The sequence below is a fragment of the Leptonychotes weddellii genome, chromosome 2 (assembly GCF_054177405.1).
Source record: "Leptonychotes weddellii isolate Sample4059 chromosome 2, ASM5417740v2, whole genome shotgun sequence".
In the NCBI taxonomy this organism is placed as follows: domain Eukaryota; kingdom Metazoa; phylum Chordata; class Mammalia; order Carnivora; family Phocidae; genus Leptonychotes; species Leptonychotes weddellii.
Window position 1 is genome coordinate 44,410,347 of NC_138370.1, and position 14,444 is coordinate 44,424,790.

General features: G+C 52.8%; 1 protein-coding gene across 3 annotated transcripts in view; it reads left to right on the plus strand.

Annotated features, from left to right (window-relative positions):
* The window catches only part of BLK (BLK proto-oncogene, Src family tyrosine kinase), a 69,470-nt gene extending 56,221 nt beyond the window's left edge, over nt 1-13,249 (plus strand). For all 3 annotated transcript variants that reach the window (XM_006745176.2, XM_081810813.1, XM_081810807.1), the window contains exons 7-13: nt 3,475-3,621; nt 4,069-4,221; nt 5,532-5,711; nt 6,919-6,995; nt 9,756-9,906; nt 11,104-11,235; nt 11,924-13,249. In XM_006745176.2, the coding sequence (XP_006745239.1) occupies nt 3,475-3,621; nt 4,069-4,221; nt 5,532-5,711; nt 6,919-6,995; nt 9,756-9,906; nt 11,104-11,235; nt 11,924-12,129 (1,046 nt within the window). In that variant the 3' untranslated portion in view covers nt 12,130-13,249. The remainder of the gene's footprint in view (nt 1-3,474; nt 3,622-4,068; nt 4,222-5,531; nt 5,712-6,918; nt 6,996-9,755; nt 9,907-11,103; nt 11,236-11,923) is intronic.
* The last annotated feature ends 1,195 nt before the right edge of the window (nt 13,250-14,444 follow it).

A 14,444-nucleotide genomic window follows, 5' to 3' on the forward strand; every position in this document is an offset into this window, starting at 1 on the left:
AAGGCAGACGCTTAATGACTGAGCCACCCAGGCGCCCCTGTTTTATATATTCTTTAGCTTTATGCAAGTGGAATCATACCATTTTTATTTTTGTATGTCTTGTCCCTCCCACTCGACATTGTTTGTGACATTCTATATTAATCTGGTAGACCTGCTGTAATAAAGTACCAGAAACTGGGGGGCTTCACAGAAATGTACTGTGTCACGGTGCTAGAGGCTGGCAGTCCAAGATTGAGGTGGCGGCAGGGTTGGTTTCTTCTGAGGCTTCTCTCCTTGGCTTGCAGTTGGCCGCCTTCTCCCTGTGTCCTCACCTGGTCTGTCCTCAGTCTGCGTCCTAATCACCTCTTCTAACAAGGACACCAGTCATATTGGATTAGGCCCCCCCGCCCCCGATGACTTTAGTAGTTACCTCTTTAAAGCTCTCATCTCCAAATAGAGTCACATTCTGAGGTACTGGAGGTGAGGACTCCAACACAGGAATTTGGGAAGGACACAGTCCAGCCCGTAACAGGTCCCCTCATGTTGTCGGGGAGGACAGTAGTCCATTCACTTTCACTGCTGTACAAAACCCAGCATATGAATATTCTGTAAGCTGTTTCTCCTTTCTAATGTTGGGAGACATGGGCTATTTCCAGCTTGGGGCTGTTATGAACATGCTGCTCCAAACCTTATTATATATGGTACATATTTGCCGTCTTTGGGATGCTGAGCCAATATCCCCATTTGAAAGGTGAGGAAACTGAGTCCCTAAGGGAGGAAGTGACTCCCGTGAGGCCAACAGTGAACAGGGGTCGGAGGGTCAGAGCCCACATCATCTAAGAGGCTGCACAAGCTCTACCGTGTGTCCAGCTAGCCTGTCGTGGGCTGGTGGAAGGGAATTTCCCAAGCAATGTGAAGAAAGCCTTTGTTCTACAGGACATGGCCCATAAAGACTTCTTACATCCTGTGGCCAATTTTTAACTGGAGAGGAGGTGGCGACCGTGACATCAGAGGAGGAAGGGCAGAGACGGTGGCTGGGCTGCAAGTTGGTTCCCTGTGGTTGGGGCAATGAGAGGAGACAGAGGTTCTGCTTAGTGGGAGCACCCCGCCGGCCTTGTCCCTCAGCTCCATCACGGCTTGAGAACTGCAGTGAGTAGAAGCACTAGAACAGCAAAAGTGGGACAAAGAGAGCTGCTCATTACACCCTGGGAGGCTCAGGGGAGATCCCGACGCCTCCCTGCCCTTCAAAGGGTCAGGGTCAGGTAGAGGAGTAGGAGGGGTGCATTGGGAAGTTGGGTGCTCTGTACAGAATTTCTGGAAATGCACCAGTGGATGAATTAAATCTATCTATGTACATATATATATATATATATATGGATATTGCCATATTGCTACTATTCCATTTTAATGGCAAAGCACCTATGACCAAGAAATGATATGGGAATCACTGGAGGTGACATACTTGTTTTGTTTTTATAGAATATTTCAAACATGTACAGAAGTAGAGAGAATAGTATCATGGAACCCCTTGTACCCAACACTCCGCTTTGACGATGATCGCTCAGCCGATCTTGTTTCCTGTGTATCCCCACCCCTACTATGTTGACGCAAATCCCAGAATCATGTGATTTCCCCCTGCACATAATGTCTTAGTCATTGTCTATTGCTAAGGTGCCCTCTGGAGAGAAAGGGACCCCCAACCTGAGGATGGAGGAAGGGGTTCTCTAAAGGTGGGGCTACCCCTCCTGTCCTTGCCCACCCTGGGGAAGCTAGTCCACGCTGGAAATTGGCCAGGTGGAGCCGGGGCTGCAGGACTGCCCCAGCATCACCAAGCCCACACACATGTATACGCACATAGACACCTATGCACACGTGCTCCTCACAACTCCGAAGCAAGTGCCCTCCATCCGCATCTGCAAACCACAGCCGGCAGATGTAAGACAGGGAAGGAACGCTGCCCGCAGAAGCAGGGGAAATGAATTCTCACCCCGTGTTGCTTCCAGGACGTCACTTAGCCTCTCAAGCCTCCCTTTATTGGTATCTGTGTGAGGACCAACTAGTTTCCCAGTCCTAAAGCAGACAGTTCTGCGGGTTTTAAATCTCAATCTCTGGGAGCCCTGAACCTGCAGCTGATAGGATTTGGAGGTCTTCTTTAAGAAGAATATTAAACTGTGAAAAGAAATGGGGGACAGGCCCTTGGATGAGCCCCTGCAAGCGGGAGGCCCTAAATCATGAGCTCCCGTAGCAGCATCGTGGGGAGGAGAGGAGGGTCTCCCAGGCTTCTTATGATGCCTCCTACACAGGGTACACTTGGAAAAAAAAAAAAAAAAAGGAGGGGAGGGGGAAGAAAGGCCCTCTTCCTCACTACCGGGGTGGTGTGAGGTTGAATGAACCCACTAGAGCCACTCTCCGGTTTCTTAGATACTGGGACACGGTTGCACTTAACCGGGGCGAGGTGGGGGAGACAGTTTGCAGCGTGCAGGGTGGAACTGGGGTCGCGGGCGTGGGATGGGCCTAGCGACGGCAAGGTGCACACACTTCTTGCATCGTTTTGCAAGTAGGTGATGAGAGGCACAATAGCTAAGAGAGATGAGAGGGAAAGGTGGTTTGCGATGGAGACAAACGGCACCTCGGAAAAACCAGGCGTGGGCACCCAGATGAAGAGGCGTCCGAGCCTGACACCTAGCGGGGGAGCGTGGTATTATCGCTTACCACAAATGCGTCCTCAGGGCGCATCGGGAGCCTTCAAGCCTGCCGCTAACCAGCCGGGGGACCCAGAGCAAGGGACGTTCCCCTTCCTGGCCTCAGTTTCCTCATCTTCTAATTAAGAGTGGCGGGCGTGGTACGCAGAGATCTGGACAGAGGCATTTTATAAAAACATCAAATTTGTGGAAAGACTTTTCTCCGGTGGAAACTCTTGCCTCCTAAATTGCTCTTAACCTTTAGCTTCTGCTACCTACGCCTTGTCTGCAGGCAGACAGTGATATACATGACAAGGTGCGTAGATGTGTATGAATTTGGGAAATAAGTTATTCTGTTCTCCTCCATGGACATGAGTGCTTAAATTTGGGATTTGCTATTCTTGTGGGGGCAGGGCAGCCTTTCAGTTAGAATGAATGGGTGAATGAATCCATGAATCAATCAATCCTCTAGTTCCTCCAATAACTCTACATTTCTCAATAGTCCATGGCAAAGGGGGTCCCCAAATGACCAGGTCCCCAAGTGGGGGACAGCATGTTTGCTACGAGAACATCCTGCCCCTGCTCCAGAGTTCCGGGATTCCCTGGCTGAACTTTGGGAGAAACATCAAGGTCTGAGTTGGGTGGAGAGGAATAGGGAAGGCTTTCTGGAGGGTTGAGGTTGAGATGAAAGAAAGGTAACTTATGGTGGAAAGGGTCAAAGTGGGGAGCAGAATTTGGGGAGGCTTTGAAATGAAGCCCAAATCCCAATCCTGATTTTCCCTTTGTACACCTTGTGTTTTTATTACTCCTGTAGGTGCCTTTTCCTTGACTGTGAAGGATGTGACCACCCAGGGGGAGATGATCAAACACTACAAGATCCGCTCCCTGGATGAAGGGGGCTATTACATCTCCCCCCGCATCACCTTCCCTACTCTCCAGGCTTTGGTGCAGCATTATTCTCGTAAGAGCGGAGGATGTGTTGGGGGGCGGGGGGGAGAGGAGCCCTTGGATCTATCACTAAGATCTCAAGATCATGTGACTCACTGGTGCCATCTTGGGGGAGGATTATCCCAAGGTTGGGCAAATATCAACATAATGATTCAAAGTTTATGTCTTTAGTCCCTTCTACTGGCTCACTCAGCATGTGACCACTTGGAGAATAACAAGGATTTTCAGTCTTAGAGAGAGCAGGTCAATGGACAGCATGCCTTGCTTTATACAAAATGAATACAAATGGCAGAGAATGTGTGTGGTATATGTGTACCCGGGCATACGTGTACTTGGACATGGCAGTGTGGTCGGCAAAAACGAGAAGGGGACACCGCTGGGAAGGATATGGTTCCCAAGGGAGAGCTGTGATCCGGTTGCTCTGGTAATCTCCAGCCCCATCTCTTCTTCCCTAATGCAGAGAAAGGGGACGGTTTATGCCAGAGGCTGACCCACCCTTGTGTGAGCCTGGTTCCTCAAAACCCCTGGGCCCAGGATGAATGGGAAATTCCCCGGCAGTCTCTCAAGCTGGTCAGGAAACTCGGGTCTGGGCAGTTTGGCGAAGTCTGGATGGGTGAGTACATGGCGGCCAGGAGCCTTTCTCTCCCTGCCCTGCGTCCTGAAGCACAGAAGGCTCGGGATATGCACAGTGCGTTGTGCTTCCCCGGAGAGCTTATTCGGGAGAAGGGCCAGAGGCGATGGTCCCCATTTTAACCAACTGAGCCACCCAGGCGCCCTGATGGTACCCATTTTACAGATGAGGTAATGAAGGCAAGCCTAGAACATTGAAGTGACTTGCCCTCACTTGTTAGGACACCACGGTGGTGCAGTAGGAGTAGACTCCAGCTCTCCCAACACCTTAGTTGGTTCCCTCCCTCACTCTTCACCACCCAGGGCTAGCCTGCCATGGACTGGTGTGTGAACTTGAACATCTGGCTAACTCCTCTTAGCTTTGGTTTGCCAGATGAAATGACCTGTTAAACATGGTCAGCAGTGACCCGGGAGCTCTAGGACTCTAATAATAGACCAAACCCCTGCTTGTAGAGGGGTGACTAGCCAAGTCATTTAACTCCCAGGTCCCTGTATGTGTAGCTGACGACCACTCTCCTGCTCACCAAGGGCACTATCAGACTATAAAAGGCAGTGCTCTATTTTATCCCTGGAATGGTCCATATCTCTGGGGCATGATGTCAAGGTCGGATCCTGCTGCATCCCCAAACCCTCCAGCACCCGGGACTGATGCCCGAAGCACCTGTAGCAGGAGCCCTGCGTAGGTCCTTGCGAAGCTCCCCTGAGAAGGGCGAGTCCAATTATGATTTATCTTTTACCTTTCATGTGGGTGGGGGACTTGATGGAGGGAGGGGAGAATGTGGAGGTACAGTGGGAAAGGAGCATTGCAGGGCACAGAAAGGAGGGAAGGAGGTCTGCAAGCCACCTCTGCCTCCAAGTGTTGCCACGGGCTGGGATGCTCATTTCCAGACTGAAGCTATCATGTGGTAGAAAAGACTCATGTCGGGAAAGGGGGCAGGCTATAGGGAGGACAGAAGGGACACAACATAGACCCGGTGCAGGGGTGAGGAGGTAAAATGGCCCCCCTCCAGGCAAGGAAGTTCCTCAACTTCCTGAGGCTCCAGACGAGCACAGGGGGCTGAGACAGGCTGACATCCTGCAAGGGAGGCCAGTTCATCTGTTACCTGCAGGAGCTGTACATTTGAGCCCAGAGCTCCTTCTTGGGGGGGCGGGGGCCAGCTCTGGCCTCAGTCCTCCACCTATAAAATAAGGATGGCTTCTGCAAGCTGATGTACATTGTAGTGAAGAGATCACCTTCCGCAGCGTCTGGGTCTTCTGAATGGCTTCTGTATTCTCTCCCCGACCCGGGCTCAGGTTATTACAAGAACAACGTGAAAGTGGCCATCAAGACCTTAAAGGAGGGAACCATGTCTCCGGAGGCCTTCCTGGCAGAGGCCAACCTGATGAAAACTCTCCAGCATGAGAGGCTCGTTCGTCTCTATGCCGTGGTCACCAAGGAACCCATTTACATCGTGACAGAGTACATGGCCAGAGGTGGTGCCCTGTGTGGGGTTGCATCGTCAGACAGGGGCAGGGAGGGGCGGGGTCCAGGCTTGGGGGGCCCAGAAGACTGAGGCTGATCTGCTGCAGTGGGTCTGCCAGTCAGGGGACCTCCATGGGGGAATCCCTGGGCCATGGGCTGCATCAATTAGCCAACGTCTTATAGATCTAAGGTATTCCACGTTCTGGGGGGCAGGCAGGAAGGATGGTGAGAAACAAGATGGGTCCATGGTTCTTACAGAGCTGTGTCCCCCATTCAGACACACTTCAGGCAACGTTTTTGGAGGGCATCTCCTGTGCCCAGAACTGTTGGATGCCCACTAGGGAGGGCAGAGCATTGCCAAGAGTGGTCGACTGGGCGTCCAGAGAGGGGTTCTGGTCCCAGTTCTGCCACTCACTAGCCGTGGACCTCTGACAACCATAACTGACAACATGGGTGAAAAGAGAGGTCAGGCCAGCTGGCTGTGGAGGTCCACGGGGGAGGGGGAGGAGGGGCAAGGTCTCATGGGGCAGTGGGCCGGAAGTCAGCCTGTGACCTCCTTCCCACCCCTCCTGTGACTCTGATTGCCCACTCCTTCCTGTAGGATCCTAACCTGCCATGTTAACCTAGCTCCTTAGAAATCATCTTGAAGGGGCCCCCCATTGAGCTGGGAGCACAGTAGCTCCCCTGCTCACCTCAGCCCCACCTCAGGTGACCATCCCTCCCAGCCCTTAGATGCCATGGCGGAGCTGCATTTGTCCCCGGCACCAAACCCCAGGAGGCAGATCTCTCCATTCTGGCATTTTCTTGCACCCTTGGTCCTCAGAGGCAGAATCTCTGCCAACAAAGGGTGAAGGGGACAAGAAGACCCTTTGGAACGTCATGCCAGGAATAGGCACTAAACTTATGGTCAGAAGAGCAGGTTCTGCTCCTGGCTCCCTGGCTGGGTGGCTCTGAACGTGGCTGGAACAGACCTTCCTCTGAGCAGCTGGGAGCACAGTACCTGCCTCCTGGGATGCTCTGACGCCCGAGACTAGAATTTCTGTAAAGCAGAAAGCGCTCTGCAGCTGTGGGGGGTTTTATTCTCTGTGTGCAAGAGATCTGACAGGGTGCCCCATGCTTCCTGACGCCAGGTGGGGAGCGGCCCCCACTTGGGAGAGACGGGCACAGCCAGGCTTGGATCATTTTGCAGAAGAGCAGATGCAACTTCTCTTTCCTTAGGATGCTTACTGGATTTCCTGAAGACGGATGAAGGTAGCAGATTGTCCCTCCCCAGACTGATCGACATGTCAGCCCAGGTTTGTGAGCTATCAAGTACAGCGGAGCCCCAGAGTAATGACCCCAGGGGCCCTCTCCTCTGTGCCCTGTGGCTTCACGAAATTGGCTATTCAGAGGTTGTATCCATTCAATTTAGGTTGGGCTGGGAAGGACAGAAACCCCAAAGTAATAATGGTTTAAATTTGTAAACATCCAGAGGTGGTCTGTGTGGGGGCAGGTAGGTGGGTCTTTCCCTCAAAGACACAGGGACCCACATTTCTTGCACCTGCTGGGCACTTAGCATGTCATCTTCTTGCCCAAGATGTCTGCTCACACTTTACCATCTTGTCCTCTTCTCAACTGGCAGGAAGAAATAAGAGAGAAGAAAGCCCACCTTCTTCCCTCTAGAGACATGTCCCTGAAGTCACCTACTATCCTTGCTTTAACATTTCTACCCCCCCCCGCGCCCCCCCAACCATGTCACCTGGCCAAACCTAGCCCGCAAGGGAGGTTAGGAAATGTAGTCTTTATTCTGGGCCGTCGGGATGGAATGAGGTGAGTCCTAGTACTCAGGAAGAGAGGGAGAACGGACGGTGTGGGAAACCCAGAGAGTTCACTTGAATTTCATGCAACAGTGTAGACGGGTGTTCTGTTGTGACCACCTTTCTTCCTCAGATTGTGCCCAGAAATGCCTTCTCTAGCAGGTGAATCGCAATCCAGACTTCATGAGGTGAAGAGCGAAATGGAGAGGGGGGATCGTTCCTCCCCGGGGATGTTAGCTGAGGGTTCTAACTGGCAGGAAAACACATCTGGTGGCCCTGAGTGTGTGTGTCTGTTAGGACTGGGACTCTCAGCAGAAAAGCTCTGGTCTGTGGTCAGCCGGTGAGGCAGAGAAAGGCACACACATCCGCCTGCGGAGAGGAAACCTCCCCCTCAGCCCACACCACCCCATCCCCACCTTGGCTGGTATTATCTGTCATTAGTATCCGTGCAGGAACTGATGTCACGATGCCCTTTTTCCACTGAGGTAAGCGCACATGGGTTTGAGCAGGCTGCTGAGTGGTCTCGGAAAATTAACGCTGGTAACCAGTTTCAAACCACATAACGGTGATAAGCGTGTCCACCCCTTCTTTCTTTCTTTCATTGCCTTTTCTCACTCTCCTCTCTTTCTGCATCCCTGGGGAAATCGGGTCCCCCAGGGGCAAAGGATGTGAAAAGCCACCGGCATTTACACCTAGACGTAGCCAAGAATCTAAGGGTTAGGAAACCAGAAAATCAGAACCTTCCAAGTGAACAGCTTCTAAACCACATTCTAATCATGCGAGGGTCTCACCATGCACACGTGTGGACACACACGCAGTACCCTTCTGGGCGCTCCCTTTCCTGCTTTGCAGGATGAGATGCAAATCTCCCCTACAACCATAACCCGTGTGCCCTACTTTGCAGCCCCACAGCAGCCCCCAAATGTCCTGTCACACCCGTGAGCTTTCGCTCAGGCTGCCCTCTCCGTCCAGAACGCCTGGGCAAAATCCTGGCATTTCATCCGGCAAAATCCTCATCAACCTTCAAGACCCAAGATAAATTCAATTCAAATTTCCCTGGATGGGAAAGTGGCAGAGAGCACTTAGTACACGAGTTTCTGTTAGCATTGTGCGTGGTGTAGTCCTCTTGAAAGCACGTCGGGGTCCCTCGCAACTTTTCTTTTTTTCTTTTTGGTGGTATTTCTAGAACTGCTCAGTACATATTTGTTAATGGGAGGAGTACTAGTAAATGCTATCCAGATCCAAGATATTTGGTGTTCAGCTTTCTAGTCCCCACAGTAGCATACCAGTAAATGTATATTGATGCAATGATTTAGCAAAGGAATAACTAAATGACTAAGTGAATGGACTCATGAATAAACCAGTGCAGATGGACACATACGGAGAAGTGGGATGAATTTCAGGGCTGCCCTTTTGCCATTGCTGGTCTGAGGAGGTACATTAGCATTCTAGTCTCTGCCTCGATTTCTGCATCCATCAACCGGGAGTGCCGTGAATAAAGCCCGGTGCTGGCGATCGGACAGAAACAGAAACGGCCTCTGGGCCACAGGGATTCTGCGCCTGCCCTCTGAGTGCCTGCCTCAGGCAGCGCTGGGTCAGGCCCTCGGCCTCCCATGTGGTATAACGCCCACTTCAACTCCGCACCCTGGAGACCCCTTTCTTCATGTTGCAGGTCAGGACAGGGACCCCTCCGGGAGCTTAAGCAGCTCCAATCCAAGGCTCCCTGCTCCAGAACAGTGCTTCCGACTGGGCGAGGAGTTAAAATCCTTCCCTTCCCTCCTTCCCTGCCCTCCTCTTCCCCTGCCCCTTGAGAGACCTTCTTCTCCTGCTTTCATTCTGCTGCCTTCCTCCCGGGCACACACTTGGAAGGAGACAGGGGTGGGTGAGGAGGGGTTCAGGCAGCTCTGGCCCTGACACCAGCATCTCTGCTTTTCTGGGCTCTTCGAGGGCTGGGGTGCATGGCTTGTTCAGCTGAGGAGCAGTGGAAGCTGGTTTTCCTCTCTACTCAGGAACCTGCTCCTTCCCCAGCAGCACCCTCCACCCGCTATGCACTTGCCAACAAACACGAGCATAAACACAAACACAGACCCCCAAGTGTTCCTGCCCTTTCCGGGCTGTGAGGGGGTGAAGCCTGGCCCCCCAGATAGGTGGGCAGCGTCCTTCCTCTCCTCACTGGGGCTGTGCAGGGAACGCTGGGTGGGTTCCATCCTTGCTTGGAGGTCCCTACGCTGTCCTTCACTGTGTGGCCTCTTCCCTCAGATTGCCGAAGGAATGGCGTATATTGAGCAAATGAATTCAATCCACCGCGATCTGAGGGCAGCCAACATCTTGGTGTCTGAGACCTTGTGCTGTAAGATTGCTGACTTCGGCTTGGCCCGCATCATTGACAGTGAATACACTGCCCAAGAAGGTGAGTGGAGACCTTGGGCCTTACCTTCCCCAACTCCTCAAACCCCCTTGGACTTCTCCTTGCTGGTCCAGAGCAGAGCCCTGTGTGAAGAGATCTGAGAGCTTTGTGATTTTCCCAATTCTGGCCTTACTCCCAGGTAGACCAGCATTTCCCTAAAGGTGCTCTGCAGAGTACTAGTGCCCGATGAGGAATGGCTTTGTGATGGAGTAGGTTTGGAGATGCTGCATAGTCTGTTCAGGCCCCCTTTGGAGATTCCTGGTGCACGCCAACATATTAAAGGCACTGAGAAGTCCTGCAGCAAAGAAACAGTGTACATTTGCTTCACCTGGTCTCTCCCAAACTAATTTGAGCCCAAGGTACTTTTTCTGCTTAGCTTCTATTAGCCTCCCACGGAACTAGGGTTTCACAGAACACACTTTGGAAAACACTTTTCTGAAGCATAAGCAGCAAAAGCTTATACCCGAATTAGGGTTTCCACAGAGCACTCTGCTTTCCTGTGTTGGTATAACTGAGGTAAAAAAAATCCTCTTCATGAGAGGATTTGAAATGGCAAATACATGTCTCAAGTAAGCTAGCCAGCAATATTAGCTGAGCATATTAATCAGTTGGTACAGGAGAAGGATCCGTGGGGCTTGTGCCCTGAGGAAAGTTCAGGCTGGCTGGGGAGATCAAGAAAGCAGGGCAAGGAAGGAGGTAATCCAGTGCTGAGCTGTATGCCGTCTACTCTGAATGCTGACCAGGGCTGCAGGCATCCACGGGCTTCATGGGACAGCGGCACTGGAATTCCCTCCTCACTGTGACCCTAGATGGTCCATGAGTCCTATGTCATCATTTCTATCTTGCAGGTAGGGATTAACTGAGACAGGGAAAAGTTAAGGTGACTTGCTCAAGCCATGGATTCCTGTTGTTAAACACGTGAGGTGGAACATGACCCTTCTGTCCCAGGTGGAAACACATGTGGGTTGCCCTGTGAAGCCCACTGAGCCAAGACCCAAACAGGGTGACAGAGGTTGTGTCTTGTTCTGTGGACCCCCAGTGTCTAAACCTGCCTGCTCCCGTGCCCTAGTGGGTCTCAGTGGGTCTCTGGGAGCATCTCTGTTGTGTAGAGTGGTCCAAGCCCTGCAAAAGGGGGGAGGGACTGGTGCATAGGGACAGGCAGTCATGGCCTCACAACGCTGCTCTTGGCTTTTCTCACAGGAACCAAGTTCCCCATCAAGTGGACTGCCCCAGAGGCCATCCATTTTGGGGTGTTCACCATCAAAGCAGACGTGTGGTCATTTGGAATCCTCCTGATGGAAATCGTCACTTATGGGCGTATACCCTACCCAGGTAGGTGGCTAGATGGGTTCCCTGCCTTCCAGAAATGGCTGCGATGACAGATAGCCCATCCTTGGTGCCTGGGGCTGTCCACATCCATGCCAGAATGGGGTCCCCGCAGTCAGAACAGAGACCCGTGTATGCCACTCTGGGGACAGAGGCTCTGCCCCCTTCCTCAACATTGCTTTTGGCAACAGGGCTGTGCCCCCTTCATTCAGCAGAGGTCAGTAAACCCCCAAACCAGGAATTAAGTGAAGGTCAGTGTCTGAACTCAAGTTTACTCCAAACTGGTTTGTTCTCACTTGAGGACAGGTTGTCTCTCCCTTGGCCTTCCACCTGGGGTGTACTCCGGGAAGCCCTATCCTGACTGTGCAGTTTCCCAGCCCCCCGGCCCAGCCCCCGAAGGGCTTGGGCAGCTCAGCAGCCTGCAGCGAGCGGTGTCCCTCCGCTGGCTGGTGCGTCTTCACGGAGCACCTGCCCAGTGAGGGACGGGCTTCGGCTGTGTGCCCATCGCCGATAAGCAAGACAGGGTCCCACACACGGAGGAACTGCCCCACACTAAGGAGACCATCCCCAGCCTCAGGGATGTTTCTCTGGCACAGCCAGGCAGCGCAGTGACGTGCGAGGGAGGAGGCTGCGGTCTGTGCCTCATGGGCCCCGGCCGCCCCTCAGCCGCGCTCTGCGTCCCCTCGGCCTGCAGGAATGAGCAACCCCGAGGTCATCCGCAGCGTGGAGCGCGGCTACCGCATGCCACGCCCCGACTCGTGCCCGCCCGAGCTGTACCACGGTGTCATCGCCGAGTGCTGGCGGAACCGGCCAGAGGAGCGGCCCACCTTCGAGTTCCTGCAGTCGGTGCTCGAGGACTTCCACACGGCCACCGAGCAGCAGTACGAGCTGCAACCCTAGGCCCTGGTGCGGGGACACGGGTCTGGCACCCTTGGGGCCCGGGAATGGCTCGCACCCGTGGCCCAACCTGTAACGGACCAGGCATGTTCACCTCGCAGCTTTATTCCAGCCCCAGCCAGCCTGGAAAGGCACGGAGGAATTGGTACGCCCATTTCTCAGATGAGGAAAGTAGAGGTAGAGGCGGCCTGAGAGGTCGCTCACACAGCATGGACTCCGGACATCCAATTGCAGCCCCACCCTTCTCTGGCTGTGTGACCTCGGGTGAGTCAGTTGTCCTCTCTGTTCCTCCTCTGTCTCATTGGTACAGTGGGGAAGAACCATAATAGTACCTACCTCGTATGTTCCTCAAGAGGATTATATTAGTTAACCCCAGTAAGATGTTCAGAATAGCGCCTGGCACACTGTTAAATGTTTGGCATCCTGTAAGACTCCCCTGTGCTGGCGCCAAAAGCGAGAAGAGAAGTCGGCTACCGGTGGCTGGGAGTCCCCCTGCTCTGACCTGCGCCGTCGCACCCCTTTCTGCTAGCCCAGAAGCCGGACTGGGTCCTCCGAGACCTCCGCCCAGAGAAGCCTCCACCTGCCCTCATCTTGATTGTGCTCCAACACGTTGGGGACCTTTCCGTAATAAAGTCACGAGATGTCGTTACTGGTGACAGGCCTGGACCTCGCTACGTGACACAGGTGGTTTGCATGAGTGGCACAGCAAGGGACTCGCCGATCGGTGGAAGCCGAGACTCCCACCCCGAGGACAACGCCGCAGACCGAAGGGTCATTGCCTTTTAAAAGGGGAGGCTTGAGCAGGGCCAGCAGGTGGCGCCCTCGCCTCAGAAATCCTTGGGTTCCAGGTCTGAGTCGGGGACTCTGCTCAGCAAAACGCCCAAACTGTCCGTGGGAGCCGTGCTTGTTGGGGGTGCGTGCACAGGGGAACAAGTGCCCTGGGCTCCCAGTCTTGCGACCATGCTCATCAACGATGTGTGGACAATGATGAGATGGTAACGCCAAAAAAACGTTCAAGCCTTTGCACTGTTCAGGAGGCTCGCTATTTGTCACAGGTTTTTTTGTTTTATTTATAATAGATTTATTATAATAGATTATTATTAAATAGATTTATTACAATAGATTTTTCTGAGCATTTAGGTTTACGAAAAACAAGCGGATAGTACAAAGAATGTCCATTTACCCCCACCCCCACCCCTCAATTTCCCCTTTTATTAGCATCTTGCAATAGTGTGGTACATTTGTTACAATTGATGAGCCAAATTGACACATTATTGTTAGCTAAAGCCTGTAGTTTACATTAGGCTTCGCTCTTTGTGTTATGTTGTATAGGTTTGGACAAATATATAATGACTTGCCTCCAGCATTACACTATCATACAGAAGAGTTTTGATGCCCTAAAGATCCCTTGTGCTTCAATTCATCCCTCCTTCCCTCCCTTTGAACCCCTGGCCATCAACTTGCCATGTTTTGACTCCTTTGATCCTGGTAACCCAAGGAGGCAGGAATATTACAATGCTGTGTACAGAGGAAGAAAGACAGGCACAAAGAGTTTGGGTAGTATTCCTAAGTCACACTGCTCATTAATGGGGGGCTGGGGATGTGGACCCAAGCACAGCTGCTAGACTGTGGAGGCAGAGTAATGGCGGGGAGCTACTGGGCTGGGAGAAGCTCACAGCGGGGGCTGCCTCTGCAGGGGAACAGGAGTGACTGGGCGAAGAAAAATACATGTCCGTACAGTCCTTGTGATTTCCAGAGCACATTCCCATACTATCTATAGATTCACAAACAGCTCTGGGAAGGCATCACCATTGTTATTATCCCTCTACTCCTTTCCATACAAGAAGTAAATGGCAGAGACTCCACATCACAAAGCTTGTCCAGAGGCTCTCAGCGGGCCAGGGCTGGACCCCAGATTTGAACCCATTCTTTGCCGCCAGTCCCTTGCCATAAACAACTATGTAGGCGAGCAGGACACTCTCACGAGCAGGGGGTGCTGGCCCAGGTCAGGCAGGCTCACCGAGCAAGTCTCAGGTGGAACCGTGTGTGTGTGTGTGTGTGTGTGTGTGTGTGTGTGTAGCGGGCAACGTGGTCAGATTGGGGCTTGGACAGATCTCCCCTAGGCAGTCCAGGGTTCAGGAGGTAGAGGGCTCTAGGGACAGGGAACCCTGTCCTCGGGGCAGTGAGGGTCCCCAGAGAATTGCCTCTGACCTCCCCAGGAACCTAGGGCTCTTCGGGGGAAGTGGCTGCTGAGTCTTTCAGAAAAAAATTTGCAGCTCAGCCTCCCCCACTCTGGAGGAGGTCTAGTGCCTACACCC